This window comes from Balaenoptera physalus, assembly GCF_965194825.1.
Source record: "Balaenoptera physalus genome assembly, chromosome: 2".
NCBI lineage: Eukaryota > Metazoa > Chordata > Mammalia > Artiodactyla > Balaenopteridae > Balaenoptera > Balaenoptera physalus.
In genome coordinates this window covers 142,288,454-142,300,053 of record NC_138883.1, presented here as the reverse complement: position 1 = coordinate 142,300,053, position 11,600 = coordinate 142,288,454, and the positions used below count along the sequence as shown (strand labels likewise).

At 52.9% G+C, this 11,600-nt stretch overlaps 1 protein-coding gene across 1 annotated transcript; it reads left to right on the top strand.

The window, feature by feature from the left end:
* The first annotated feature begins 578 nt into the window (after positions 1-578).
* LOC309654572 (arpin) lies at positions 579-11,245 on the top strand. The gene is made up of 6 exons (XM_082448879.1): positions 579-829; positions 3,374-3,449; positions 6,473-6,605; positions 8,843-9,049; positions 9,430-9,593; positions 10,451-11,245. The coding sequence occupies exons 1-6, from the start codon at positions 738-740 to the stop codon at positions 10,457-10,459; spliced, it is 681 nt and encodes a 226-aa protein (XP_082305005.1). The 5' UTR covers positions 579-737; the 3' UTR covers positions 10,460-11,245.
* The last annotated feature ends 355 nt before the right edge of the window (positions 11,246-11,600 follow it).

Sequence of the window (11,600 nt, the reverse complement as noted above, 5' to 3'; positions counted from 1 at the left end):
TTGCGGAGCACAGGCTCCAGACGCGCAGGCTCAGTAGTTGTGGCTCACGGGCCCAGCTGCTCCGCGGCATGTGGGATCTTCCCAGACCAGGGCTCGAACCCGTGTCCCCTGCATTGGCAGGCAGATTCTCAACCACTGTGCCACCAGGGAAGCCCAGGTCGTAGATCTTGACACCCAAGACTAGGCTCCTTCGTTACAGATCCCTGGAACCCCTCCCTCAGCCACTGTGCGACCTAGCGCGCGGGCATGAAGAGCAGCTCTGTACTTAGCACCCCGCAGTCCCTGAGGGCTGTTCCCTTTTTCCCATTCCTGCTCTCTGGAAACTCATCCTTTCAGAGCTGATCCTATAGGCTCTCTGGGCCTCAATTTCCCCTTTGTGCGTGTGTCGGGCAGGGGTCTCCCTCTAGTAACAAGGAAGAGGGAGAGAAAGAGAAGGGAGTGGCTCCCTTCCCCACCCCCACCCCCAACCCCGGGGCTAAGGTCTCAGCCGGGTCTTCAGGGAAGCCCACCTCCCGCCAAGCAAGGTCCCGCGGGCAGGAAGGGGGCTCGGCCCCTTTAAATCCCGCGCGGAAACGCCCGGGGCTGGGCCGCGCCTGTCCCGGATCTGCAGCTGGGAATTGCTGGTCTCCGCGCGTCCTCCCGGCGCTTCCCCTCGCTATACCCCACCTCGCGGTGCCCCCAGCCCCGCGTGCAGGCTCCTTGCGCCAGGCCTCGAGGGCGCCGCGGCCGTGGGGAGAATGAGCCGCATCTATCACGACAGCGCCCTCCGGAACAAGGCGGTTCAGAGCGCGCGGCTGCCCGGGGCCTGGGACCCCGCCGCCCACCAGGGGTAGGCTCCGCCCGCGTCTCCCCACCGCCTCCCGGGCCCGGCCTCCGTTGGCTCCCGAGGCTCAGCTTTGAATCCGGGCTCCCTGGTTGGCAGGGGGAGGGGGTGCGCCAGCGGGCTCGGGTGCGGGTGGGAGGAAAGGCGGGGATCGCCAAAGACCTCCCTGGCCTCCAGACCGCTCCTCCCTGCGCTCCCCTCGGAGCGCACCCCTCCCGCCCCGAGACACTGATCGGCGTAAAGCTCACCGAGGGTCGGTCCCGACTCCCAAGCAGGGCTCAAAAGGCGGTGCTTACTTCACGTCAACCTTTGTCTCAACCCCACCTCGGTGACTCTAAGCTTCATCCCGCTGCCTTGCCTTCAGGCCTTTGCACAGGCTGCACCCCGCTCCGGAAGGGACAGTGTCCTGCTGGACGGCAACAGCGGGTGGGAGTTGGCCTGGCAGGGCTGGGGGAGGGGCAAGGCCTTTCTGGAGGGCGTGTTGGATCCGGAGGGCCAGGCCCTGCCATCACGGACGCCGAGGTCATGAGAACGAATGGACCATTCCATTTGCAATTACAAGCACTAAAGAATGAAGGGCGTAAGGGGCGGGGGGCGGTAGGGGCAAGTGAGGTCCAGGGAGTTTTCACTTTTTATCCCCATCCCTTCAGCTGCCCCCACCCCTCTCCCATTTCCGTGGTTCCAGAAAAGGAAGTCCCCAGGTTCTGCTTTTATGAAAACTAGAATTGGGAAGCGGGGGTCCAGTTCCTCTCAGTGAGGGACCCTGCGATCTTGGGCTCGTCACGAAACTTCTGAGTCTGGGTTTCTCCACTTCTAAAGTGGATACGAATGAGAACAGGAATATGAAAGTGCTTTAAAACAGGTGCAAAGGGAAGATACTTTATAGCAGCTTAGACCCCGCCCCCCCAACAAAAATTTGGTGAAATAAAAAACTAAAGTCCTCCGGTCAGAGTGGCCATCAACAAAAAATCTAAAAACAATAAATGCTGGAGAGGGTGTGGAGAAAAGGGAACCCTCTTGCACTGTTGGTGGGAATGTAAATTGATACAGCCACTATGGAGAACAGTAAGGAGGTTCCTTGAAAAACTAAAAAAGAATTGCCATATGACCCAGCAATCCCACTACTGGGCATATACCCTGAGAAGACCATAATTCAAAAAGAGTCATGGGGCTTCCCTGGTGGCACAGTGGTTAAGAATCCGCCTACCAATGCAGGGGACACAGGTTCGAGCCCTGGTCCAGGAAGATCCCACATGCTGCGGAGCAACTAAGCCCGTTTCTCCACAGCTACTGAGCCTGCGCTCTAGAGCCTCCGAGCCACAACTACTGAGCCCCGTGCCACAACTACTGAAGCCAGTGCTCTGCAACAAGAGAAGCCACCACAATCAGAAGACGGCGCACCACAACAAAGAGTAGCCCCTGCCCCCTGCAACTAGAGAAAGCCTGCGCGCAGCAACGAAGACCCAACACAGCCAAAAATAAATAAATAAATAAAATAATTAAAAAAAAGAGTCATGTACCACAATGTTCATTGCAGCTACAATAGCCAGGTCATGGAAGTGTCCATCGACAGATGAATGGATAAAGAAGATGTGGCACATATATACAATGGAATATTACTCAGCCATAAAAAGAAACGAAAATGAGTTATTTGTAGTGAGGTGGATGGACCCAGAGTCTGTCATACAGAGTGAAGTAAGTCAGAAAGAGAAAATCATACCGTATGCTAACACATATATATGGAATCTAAAAAAAAAAAAAAAAAGGTTCTGATGAACCTAAGGGCAGGACAGGAATAAAGACACAGACATAAGGAATGGACTTGAGGACACAGGGAGGGGGAAGGGTAAGCTGGGACAAAGTGAGAGAGTAGCATTGACATATATACACTACCAAATGTATAACAGCTAGTGGGAAGCAGCTGGATAGCACAGGGAGATCAGCTTCATGCTTTATGACCACCTAGAGGGGTGAGATAAGGAGGGTGGGAGGGAGACACAAGAGGGAGGGGATATGGGGATATATGTATGCATATAGCTGATTCACTTTTTTATACAGCAGAAACTAACACAACAGTGTAAAGCAATTATACTCCAATAAAGATGTTAAAAAAAAAGTAAAGTCCTTTATATTTAGTAAACACTTAATAGTTTACAAAGCGCCTTCATATACATGATCGTATGTCATCGTCATAGAAGCAGAGTGAGGTGGATATTACTCTTCCATTTGGTGGATAAGAAGACTGAGGCTCTGGTTACAGTAACCCCCTGCAGGAGGGGCCATAGCTCGGTCTTGCAGCCTGTCTATGTTCCTTCCTACCCTCTGGATGGTGCCCCAGCCTTTGGGACCCTCAGAGGAGTGGAGGCCCAGTGTGGGAGCCCAGAGAAAGGGGCTGCATCGTACTGGGCCTGCCCAGGGACCAGGTAAATGGGAGACACACCTGGGACTTGCTTCTGTCCTAGTGCAGACCCTGACCTGGGCCATCGCACTTGTGGTTCTTGCCTGAGGACTGACAGAACCAATTGAGCCCTCATTCTCTCTCATCCTTAGGGGGAATGGCGTACTGCTGGAAGGAGAACTGGTCGATGTATCTCGGCACAGCATCTTGGATGCCCATGGCAGGAAGGTGAGGATGTTTCCCTGGGGGCACCCGCAGGGCACTGGCTTCAGGGTCCTCACCCACCAAAGCATCTCTCTGCTTGGCTCTGCCAGTGCCAAGACTTGGGGTCCAGTTCTTTCCTTGAGGGGCTCACAGGGCAGGTGGTGGGGGGGTTGGTTGGGAGATTAGCAGCCAAAAGGAGTGACAGATGGAAGAGGTCAGTTAGGGCTGTGCTGGGTGCGATGGGAGGGCCTGGGTTCTTGCTGAGAAGACAGACCAGGCCCTAAACCCAAGGGGTGTGTTTGGGGCCAGGACTGGGAGGGCTGAGAGCAGGAAAGGGTGAGGTGAGTGGTTCAGGACTCAGGCTGTGGGTTATGAGTGGGCTGGAAGGCCTGCCTTCTTTTTTTTATTTATTTATTTATTTATTTATTTATTTATTTATTTATTTTATTTTTTTTACACACACACACTGTATTTTATTTTTACAAGAGATAAATAGACTGACACCAAGCATTGTACATGGATGACCACAACAGGCCTGCCTTCTGAAGAGGTCCTCTCACCTTCTGATGGAACAAATTTAGAGTGGTGGGAAGCTTGCTGGGTAGGCAGGATGAGTGGCTCTTTATTCTGGGGCTGAAGGCCCAGCTCCTGTCCTCTGGCCTGGTGGTTCCCACTGCCTCTGGACCTGATGGACAAGGTCAGAGTGAAGTTATCTGCCTATGTGGGTGCAAGGTCAACAGTGACCTTCCCCTTTAGGGGTACCAGCTCTGTAGCTGGGAAGTCGTGTGTACTTTGAATTGTTTAAAATTGAATTACTTTAAATGCGCTGTTGGAGTTTGCTGTCAGAAGGCGCCTTGAAGTGACCGCATTTGCAGAGTGGTGAATATCTTAGCATGGGTTTACGCATCTTTTTTTTTTTTTCTTTTCTTTTTGGCTGCACTGCGAGGCTTGAAGGATCTTAATTCCCTGACCAGGGATCGAACCCTGGCCCCCTGCAGTGGAAGCACGGAGTCCTAACCACGGGACTGCCAGGGAATTCCCTTGCACATCTTTTAATATCACTGTGTGGCTGGGTGTTTTGGAATGTTGGATTTTTATAAAGCAGGTCACTGGTGTGGACCTGGACCTCCACATGTGTAGGGGTGTGAGAGCGTTGAGGTGGGAGGAGGGTTGCTGAGTTCTGGGCCTTTGTTTCCAGCCTGAGTGTGAAGTCCACGTTGCTGATACCACCTGGGGCTTCGGTTCCCATGTCCATGCCCTTCTCCTCTTGTCCTCTCAGCCTCCTGGGGTTATGCCCTTTATCACCCGCCCATCTCAGATGTCCATGGACACACCTGGCATTCTCCATCCTGTACTAGCCATTGTTTCTTTCCTGAGCACTAATTCTAAGTCTCCACCCCTCCCCCCCCCCCAAATAACCCCACCCAGATGTGCTGACCACCTTATCTCCTTGATCTGTAGAACGGGAGCTCATTAAATCCCTTCTTGAGGCAGGCCAGAGGCCTGGGGCTACACAGAGCTGGTTTCTCACCCACACCCCATGTGAACAGCCTCGGCTCCCGCTCAGCGCTAGTTTCAGGTCAAGAGATGCTTTGCTGCACCCTCCCCTCCTTAGCACGCAGGTCAGCAGGCTGAGCACAGCAGTCTGGAACCCTAGCCAGCCTGCCCAGGAGAGCCCAGCAGTAGCTGATGTGGAGCTGGCCTGCCTCGGCCGTCCTCCACAGGCAGGGTGTTCTCCAGCCCCTCTCCAAACTTGCCTCCTCCAACTCCTTCTTTCCTAATGATAGTGCACTAGACGCCCCCGACCACCAGCCTGCAAACCTCCACTGTCTCCCCTCCCCCCTCCCCCAGGTGAGTAATGCCTAGTCCCGTAGGCCTCCTACCTTGACCATTTTCCCCTCCCCTCCCTTCCTCTTTCCATGTCTGCTCACCTCACATGGGCCCTCAGGAACTCAGCCTGTCCTGACTAAACCTTGCACCCCCTCTCCTGCCTTCTGGCTGCACCCAGCACCCATTCCTGCCCTGCTGCCAGCTTGTCTCCTGAAAGACATCTCTCAGGGTCTCACTGCTGTTCAAAAACCTTTCAGGATTCCTTCTAGTCTACCACATAAAATGCAAACTCCAAATGCCAACTCAAGGCTGATCCCCCACTTGCTTCCCCAGCCTGGACTCCCGTGAGACCTCTAAGGGTCCTGCATTGCTCAGACATCCACACAGGACCTTGACTTTTATTTTATGTACTTGTCCAGGCTCTTAGTATTCTTCCTACACCCTTATCCCACAGTTGCAGGTTTCTCCCCACTCTGAGACCTTGCCTTCTCTGTTTCTCCCAGGAAGTGGTTTCCTTTTCTTTAATCTCCTGTTTTGTGTGTGTGTGTTTTATTATAATATTTATTTATTTAAAATTTTATTGATGTATAGTTGATCTACAATGTCGTCAGTCTCCTGTTTTGATTAGGATAGCTGGCAAAGAGCATTTACAGCACATTTCATGCTTTATACTGTGCTTGCTCCTTGAATCCTTACAACGTGCCTGAAAGTAGACATCACGTTGTCTCCAGGCAACAGGGGAAACTGAGGCTAGGGGTGATTTGCTCCAGGACTCACATCTGTTGGAAGAGGCACAGTGGCTGTCCTCACTCAGAACTCCATTTCAGTGCCCTTTCCATGGCATCTTGGCTGCTTCCGCTCCTGCTTCATGGTATTTGGGCTCCTTGGTGCTCGGGTTATGGTTTTCTGTATACTCTTTCTGTCTCTGACATGTGGAGGCCTTGGGGTCAGGCTCTGAGCCTGCCCTCTCATGGACGTCTAGCCATGGTTCATTATGTGTGGCAAGTGCTCTACTAAACACATGAATGAATGAATGAATGAATGAATATTGGGAGTGGGAGCCTGTGGCCAGCTTGAATATCTTTTGGAGCTGGGGTGGGATTCTGGGGTAGAGAGTGAGGTTGGGGGGCTGCAACCGGAGCACGTGGGGAGTGTGTGTTGTGTTGGAGGCTGAAGGGAATGAAGCAGCCCCTCACTCTCTCTCTGCTTGGCCCCAGGAGCGCTACTACGTGCTGTATATCCGGCCTAGTCACATCCATTGCCGTAAGTTCGACCCCAAGGGAAATGAAATTGAGCCCAACTTCAGCGCCACCAGGAAGGTGAACACAGGCTTCCTCATGTCATCCTACAGTAGGTACCCTTCGCCCTTTCTCCCTCAGAGCCTTCGTACACTGTGGTCTTCCTTTGTCTCCAGAGGTCTCTTGGTCCCTAGAAAGTGTCTTCTCAGCATGGTTGGCCTTGAAGCCCACGTTTGGCCTGAGGGCCCCCTGGCTGGACTCTTCCTGCTCCCCATTCACTCAGAGGGTCCCCAGTGCCCCACCTCAGTGCTGAGGACCTGGTTGCCTTCCCAGCTCCTGCCATCTCCTGCAGTCTGGCAGAAGCGTCCATGAACCTGCCTTAGTGCAGAGCCCAGGCCAGGTGGCCTCCATTTTCCTGCCAAAATTCTCACTTGGTTCTGGGCCCTTTGTGATCTTATTCCTCTTCCCAGTTTTGGCTGGAGAAGGACCTCCTTGCTGTCTGCCCTGTGTGAGAAGGTTTTGAGGTTGAGTGGGTACTCATCATCCCTCTATCATTTTATCCATTCATGCTTTCAGTTGCTCATTAAGTATCTGAACATTTAATGAGAATCCACCATGTGCCAGACCCTGAGCTGCATGCTGAGGGTTCAGGGACGAGCGAGACTTGGACTTGCCCGCAAGCCGTTCTCAGTCTGGTAGAGGAGATGGACAGGCCATGACTGGAGCCCTAGCGGGGGCTCTGAGCCCAGGCAGGCGCGGTTGGGGGAGGTGCCCTGGAGGAGGGAATGCCAGTACTGGATCCTGAAAGACAAGCAGGTATCAGCAGGGTGCCAGGGCTTGGAAGGGTGTTTCAGAGAGGGAGGAGGGTGCCAAGGGCATTCTGGGAACTGAGGGCTCCCGCAGGGGAAGAGCAGCCCTGCAGAGAGGGCAGTCAGTTGAGGGTGCAGGGGAGCTCTGCGTGAGTGGTTTTAAGTTAGGTGAGTGATGTGATTAGATTTGCTCTTTTTTTTAATAAATTTATTTATTTTTGGCTGCGTTGGGTCTTCGTTGCTGCATGCGGGCTTTCTCTAGGTGCAGTGAGTGGGGACTACTCTTTGTTGTGGTGCGTGGGCTTCTCATTGCAGTGGCTCCTCTTGTTGCGGAGCACAGGCTCTAGGCACTCAGGCTTCAGTAGTTGTGGCACGCGGGCTCAGTTGCTCCTCGGCATGTGGGATCTTCCCGGACCAGGGCTCGAACCCGTGTCCCCTGCATTGGCAGGCGGATTCTTAACCACTGCGCCACCAGGGAAGTCCAGATTTGCTTTTTAAAATCCCTGGGGAGGGACTTCCCTGGTGGCGCAGTGGTTAAGAATCCGCCTGCCAAGGCAGGGGACACGGGTTTGAGCCCTGATCCGGAAAGATCCCACATGCCGCAGAGCAGCTGAGCCCGTGCGCCACAACTACTGAGCCTGCGCTCTAGAGCCCTTGAGCCACAACTACTGAGCCCGCATGCCTAGAGCCCATGCTCTGCAACAAGAGAAGCCACTGCAATGAGAAGCCCGTGCACTGAAACGAAGAGTAGCCCCCGCTCACCGCAACTAGAGAAAGCCTGCACGCAGCAATGAAGACCCAACGCAGCCAAAAATAAATAAATAAATAATAAATTAATTTAAAAATCCCTGGGGAAGTGAAGAGACTGGAGACCAGGAGGCTGTTAGGAGGCCGTGATGGCATCTAGGAGGGGGATAAGAGGGCCAGGATTAAGGACTGGTTAGTGAGGATGGAGAGACTGGGCAGACTCAAGATAGAGGAGGGACCATGGCCTCAGTGTCGTGGTGAGAACCCTGCCTGGTCACTGGGGTCTCAGTGGGAAGGCAGAATTGTGTGAAGGGCTTGAATCCTGCCTCCTCCACTGACTAGCTGTGTAACCTTGGGCAAATTACTTAACCTGTCTAAGCCTTAGTTTTCTCATCTGTGAATAGGGATAGTAAAAACATTGACACTTGCTGAGTGCCAGGCCCCATACTAAGCGCTTTATGTGCATTCGATATTTCTTTTACATGTCACGTCAGTCCCATCAGGTAGGTACCTCTTTTATCCCTATTTGTCAGGCACAGAGAGAGGTTAAGTAACTTGCCTGTGGTCATACAGCATGTAAGCAGATTTGCACCAGCCAGCCTGGCTCCAGAGCCCGTAGCCATAACTCCTCTGTGATGCGTTCCTTGAGTACTGGCAGGGTGGGAACTCAGAGCCCTACCTTCAGGTGGTTGTGAGCGTGTACAACACTGAGGCCTCACCTGGCTCCTAAAAAGCCCTCCTAGAGTGCTTGCTGTTACAGTGGTAATGACTGTCTCGTGCTGTGTGCCTGCAGAGGTGGAAGCCAAGGGGAACACCGACAGACTCACGCCTGAGGCGCTGAAGGGGCTGGTGAACAAGCCAGAGCTGCTTGCGCTGACGGAGAGCCTCACCCCCGATCAGACAGTGGCATTCTGGATGCCTGAGTCAGAGATGGAGGCCGTGGAGCTCGAGCTGGGGGCTGGGGTACGGCTGAAAACTCGAGGCGACGGCCCCTTCCTGGGTGAGCAGTGCAGCCCTCACTGTGGCCTGATGCTCCTATATGGCCTGTGGGGGCTCCTGGCCTCCTGTCCGAGGCTTACCCACCCCTCCAGATCCGAGCTCATGGAGCAGGCCACATCTGGCCTCCCCGCGGACAAGACCCCTTGAGATTTATTCCTAAGTCCCTGGGAAAGTGCCTCGGGGCCAAAAGCCTGGACACTTTGGATCCTGGGGTGCTGCCCAATCCCATGGTTCCTGTGGGTGACCTCTCCTATCTATTGCCTTGGGGGTCCCATCCAGGGCCTCCCTGAGCACACTCAGGCCTAGGGGACCCCAGCAGAATGGGCCAGCCCCCACTGTGTTTCTGCCACACGGAGAGAGGCCTTCAACTTCTCCTTTCAGATTCATTAGCCAAACTCGAGGCTGGAACAGTGACCAAGTGTAATTTCGCTGGTGATGGGAAGATGGGGGCATCCTGGACAGACAACATCATGGCCCAAAAGTCTTCAGAGGGGGCTGCAGTGGAGACCCGAGAGCAGGGGGACGGCGCAGAGGACGAGGAGTGGGTAGGTCCAGGGAGATAACCGTGGACCTGGCGTTGGTGTGGTTCATCTCCTGGCAGGAGTTTTGTATGCCCTGGTTGTGGTTGGGTGTAGGACAAAGAGACAGCAGCATAAACTTTACTCCCCAGCTTTGGTGGAATTCCTGAGAGTGTGTTAGCATCAGGAAAATTCCCTCAAGCTATGAAGGGACCTTTCTTTTTGGTGGGTCTGAACTGTGCCAATCAACAAGAGAGCCCCAAAGATTTATGAAAGCAAGGGATGGAAAGAAGGGAGCACAGAGGGGAACCAAGGAGACTTAATTCCATTAAGGCTCCAAACATTTCTACTTCAAGTGAATACATTAGCCATGTTGAGCAGCTGAATGAGCATTTTTCCCCCCTTTGTTCTGGGCTCCCTGCCCAGAGTGGCTGGAAAATGGCTGACCTGGTCCTTAATAGTTATTTTGGCCCAAAGTTCAGCCTCCTAGTTGATCCTCAGCCTACTCACAGTTGATTTGGTATTTTGAGGTATATTTCACCTGAAGATTTGAATTGGTGTCAAAAGGCCCCAGATTGAATATTTAAAACAAAGCCTCAGAAACATGGGCTCTTTATCTAGGTGATGAAGATGATGATATTTGCCAGAGAAAGCAGGGGCAGATAGAGGGAGTGGATTCCCTTTTGTCTTAATAGAGTGAGTCTTGGACTAAAAAACAATTGGAGTTGCCAGGCTGGCTCCCTGGGCCAACAACAATGAGATGAGGCCAAGTCGGGTAGCCGCGGGCCCCACTGGTACCACTCCACCGAACCCTTGTTTGTCTGATGACGGTAGAAGACTCTTACGAAATGTGCTCTGTTCATATCTCTTTACTTTACCTCTAGGACAACTGAGGTCAGTGAGAGATGGGGTGCCTCCGGGGCCCACTGTTGAGCATTTCTTCCATCAACTTTCACTCTGGAGCTCGAGAGAGCAGGTCCACCAAGCCTTACCTGGTTCTTCCCTACAGCCACTGTGGAATACCCTTTGAACAAGCTCTGCTAAAATCAAATGCAAGACCCTGATGTTAGACGTGGGGCCCCAGCCTGTGGCTCATGGAGGGTTCCTCCCTGGATGTGAGTCTAGCCTTCCTAGACATTTTCATGGTGGCCCTCCCCCTGAGTGGCAGCCTTGTTTCTGGAGGCAGGCAGGGGGCAAGTCCCCCAGGGCAGTCAGAAGAACTGGACTTGGTTTTGGTGCAGAACTGGTGGGGAATCCCTTATCTGCATGCAGAGTGGCTCAGAGGAGAAGTTAGCGGGGCCTCCTTCTTCTGCCCTTGTTGTATTTCCTGCTTTTCTTCTGCAATTGCCCTCCTCCGCAGCACTCTGTGTTGTAGCCTCTGCCCTCCTGCTCAAGCCTCCTTGTCCCCTGTGCCCTTTTCAGTCCCCAGAGCTGCCAGTTCTTTATTCCTCCTCTGGTTCTCTGCCACCCTGGGGTTTCCTGTCCCCTGACCTCCTTTGGCTGCTTTCCTGGGGATGCTCTTTTCAGGGAGGCTGAGAGCGTTCACAGGTGTGGCCGGCTGGTCTCCATCTCTCTGACTCACTCTGCCAGGCCACATTTTGGACAACACCTTTTTTCTTGTTGTTTTGTACCTTGAGAACTTTTTACGAATGAGTAAATCTTCAGGAAGGATTCCTCTACACTGACTGTGTTATTATTAGGTATAAACTGAGCAACCTTCCTATAAGAAGAAAGCCGTATCTTTTTGGTCATGAACATTGCCTTGCTGGGTAGTATGCCCACACCCACATCTATGAAGAGATCTGGAGTTGAAATCTACACATCCTAAGAATGGGTAGGGACTTGGTGGAATGTGGATCCTGCTTCTCTCAGGGAAAAGAGGGGTGGTGGTAAACTAACAATTAGGGAGTCCCCTAATGTGTCAAACACAGCACTAGATGCTTTCCATGATGATAATTATAGTCCCTGACTATTGAGTGCCTCTTGGTTCTATTACTTGTGCCAAGCTCTTCCAGTATCTTACTGAATTGTCAC

Bases quoted from the DNA above. Each gene is read 5' to 3' on its own strand.
- LOC309654572 (XM_082448879.1), top strand. From the start codon at position 738: ATGAGCCGCATCTATCACGACAGCGCCCTCCGGAACAAGGCGGTTCAG. The intron at 3,450-6,472 runs GTGAGGATGTTT...GCTTGGCCCCAG, and splicing joins TGGATGCCCATGGCAGGAAG to GAGCGCTACTACGTGCTGTA. The intron at 6,606-8,842 runs GTAGGTACCCTT...GTGTGCCTGCAG, and splicing joins CTTCCTCATGTCATCCTACA to AGGTGGAAGCCAAGGGGAAC.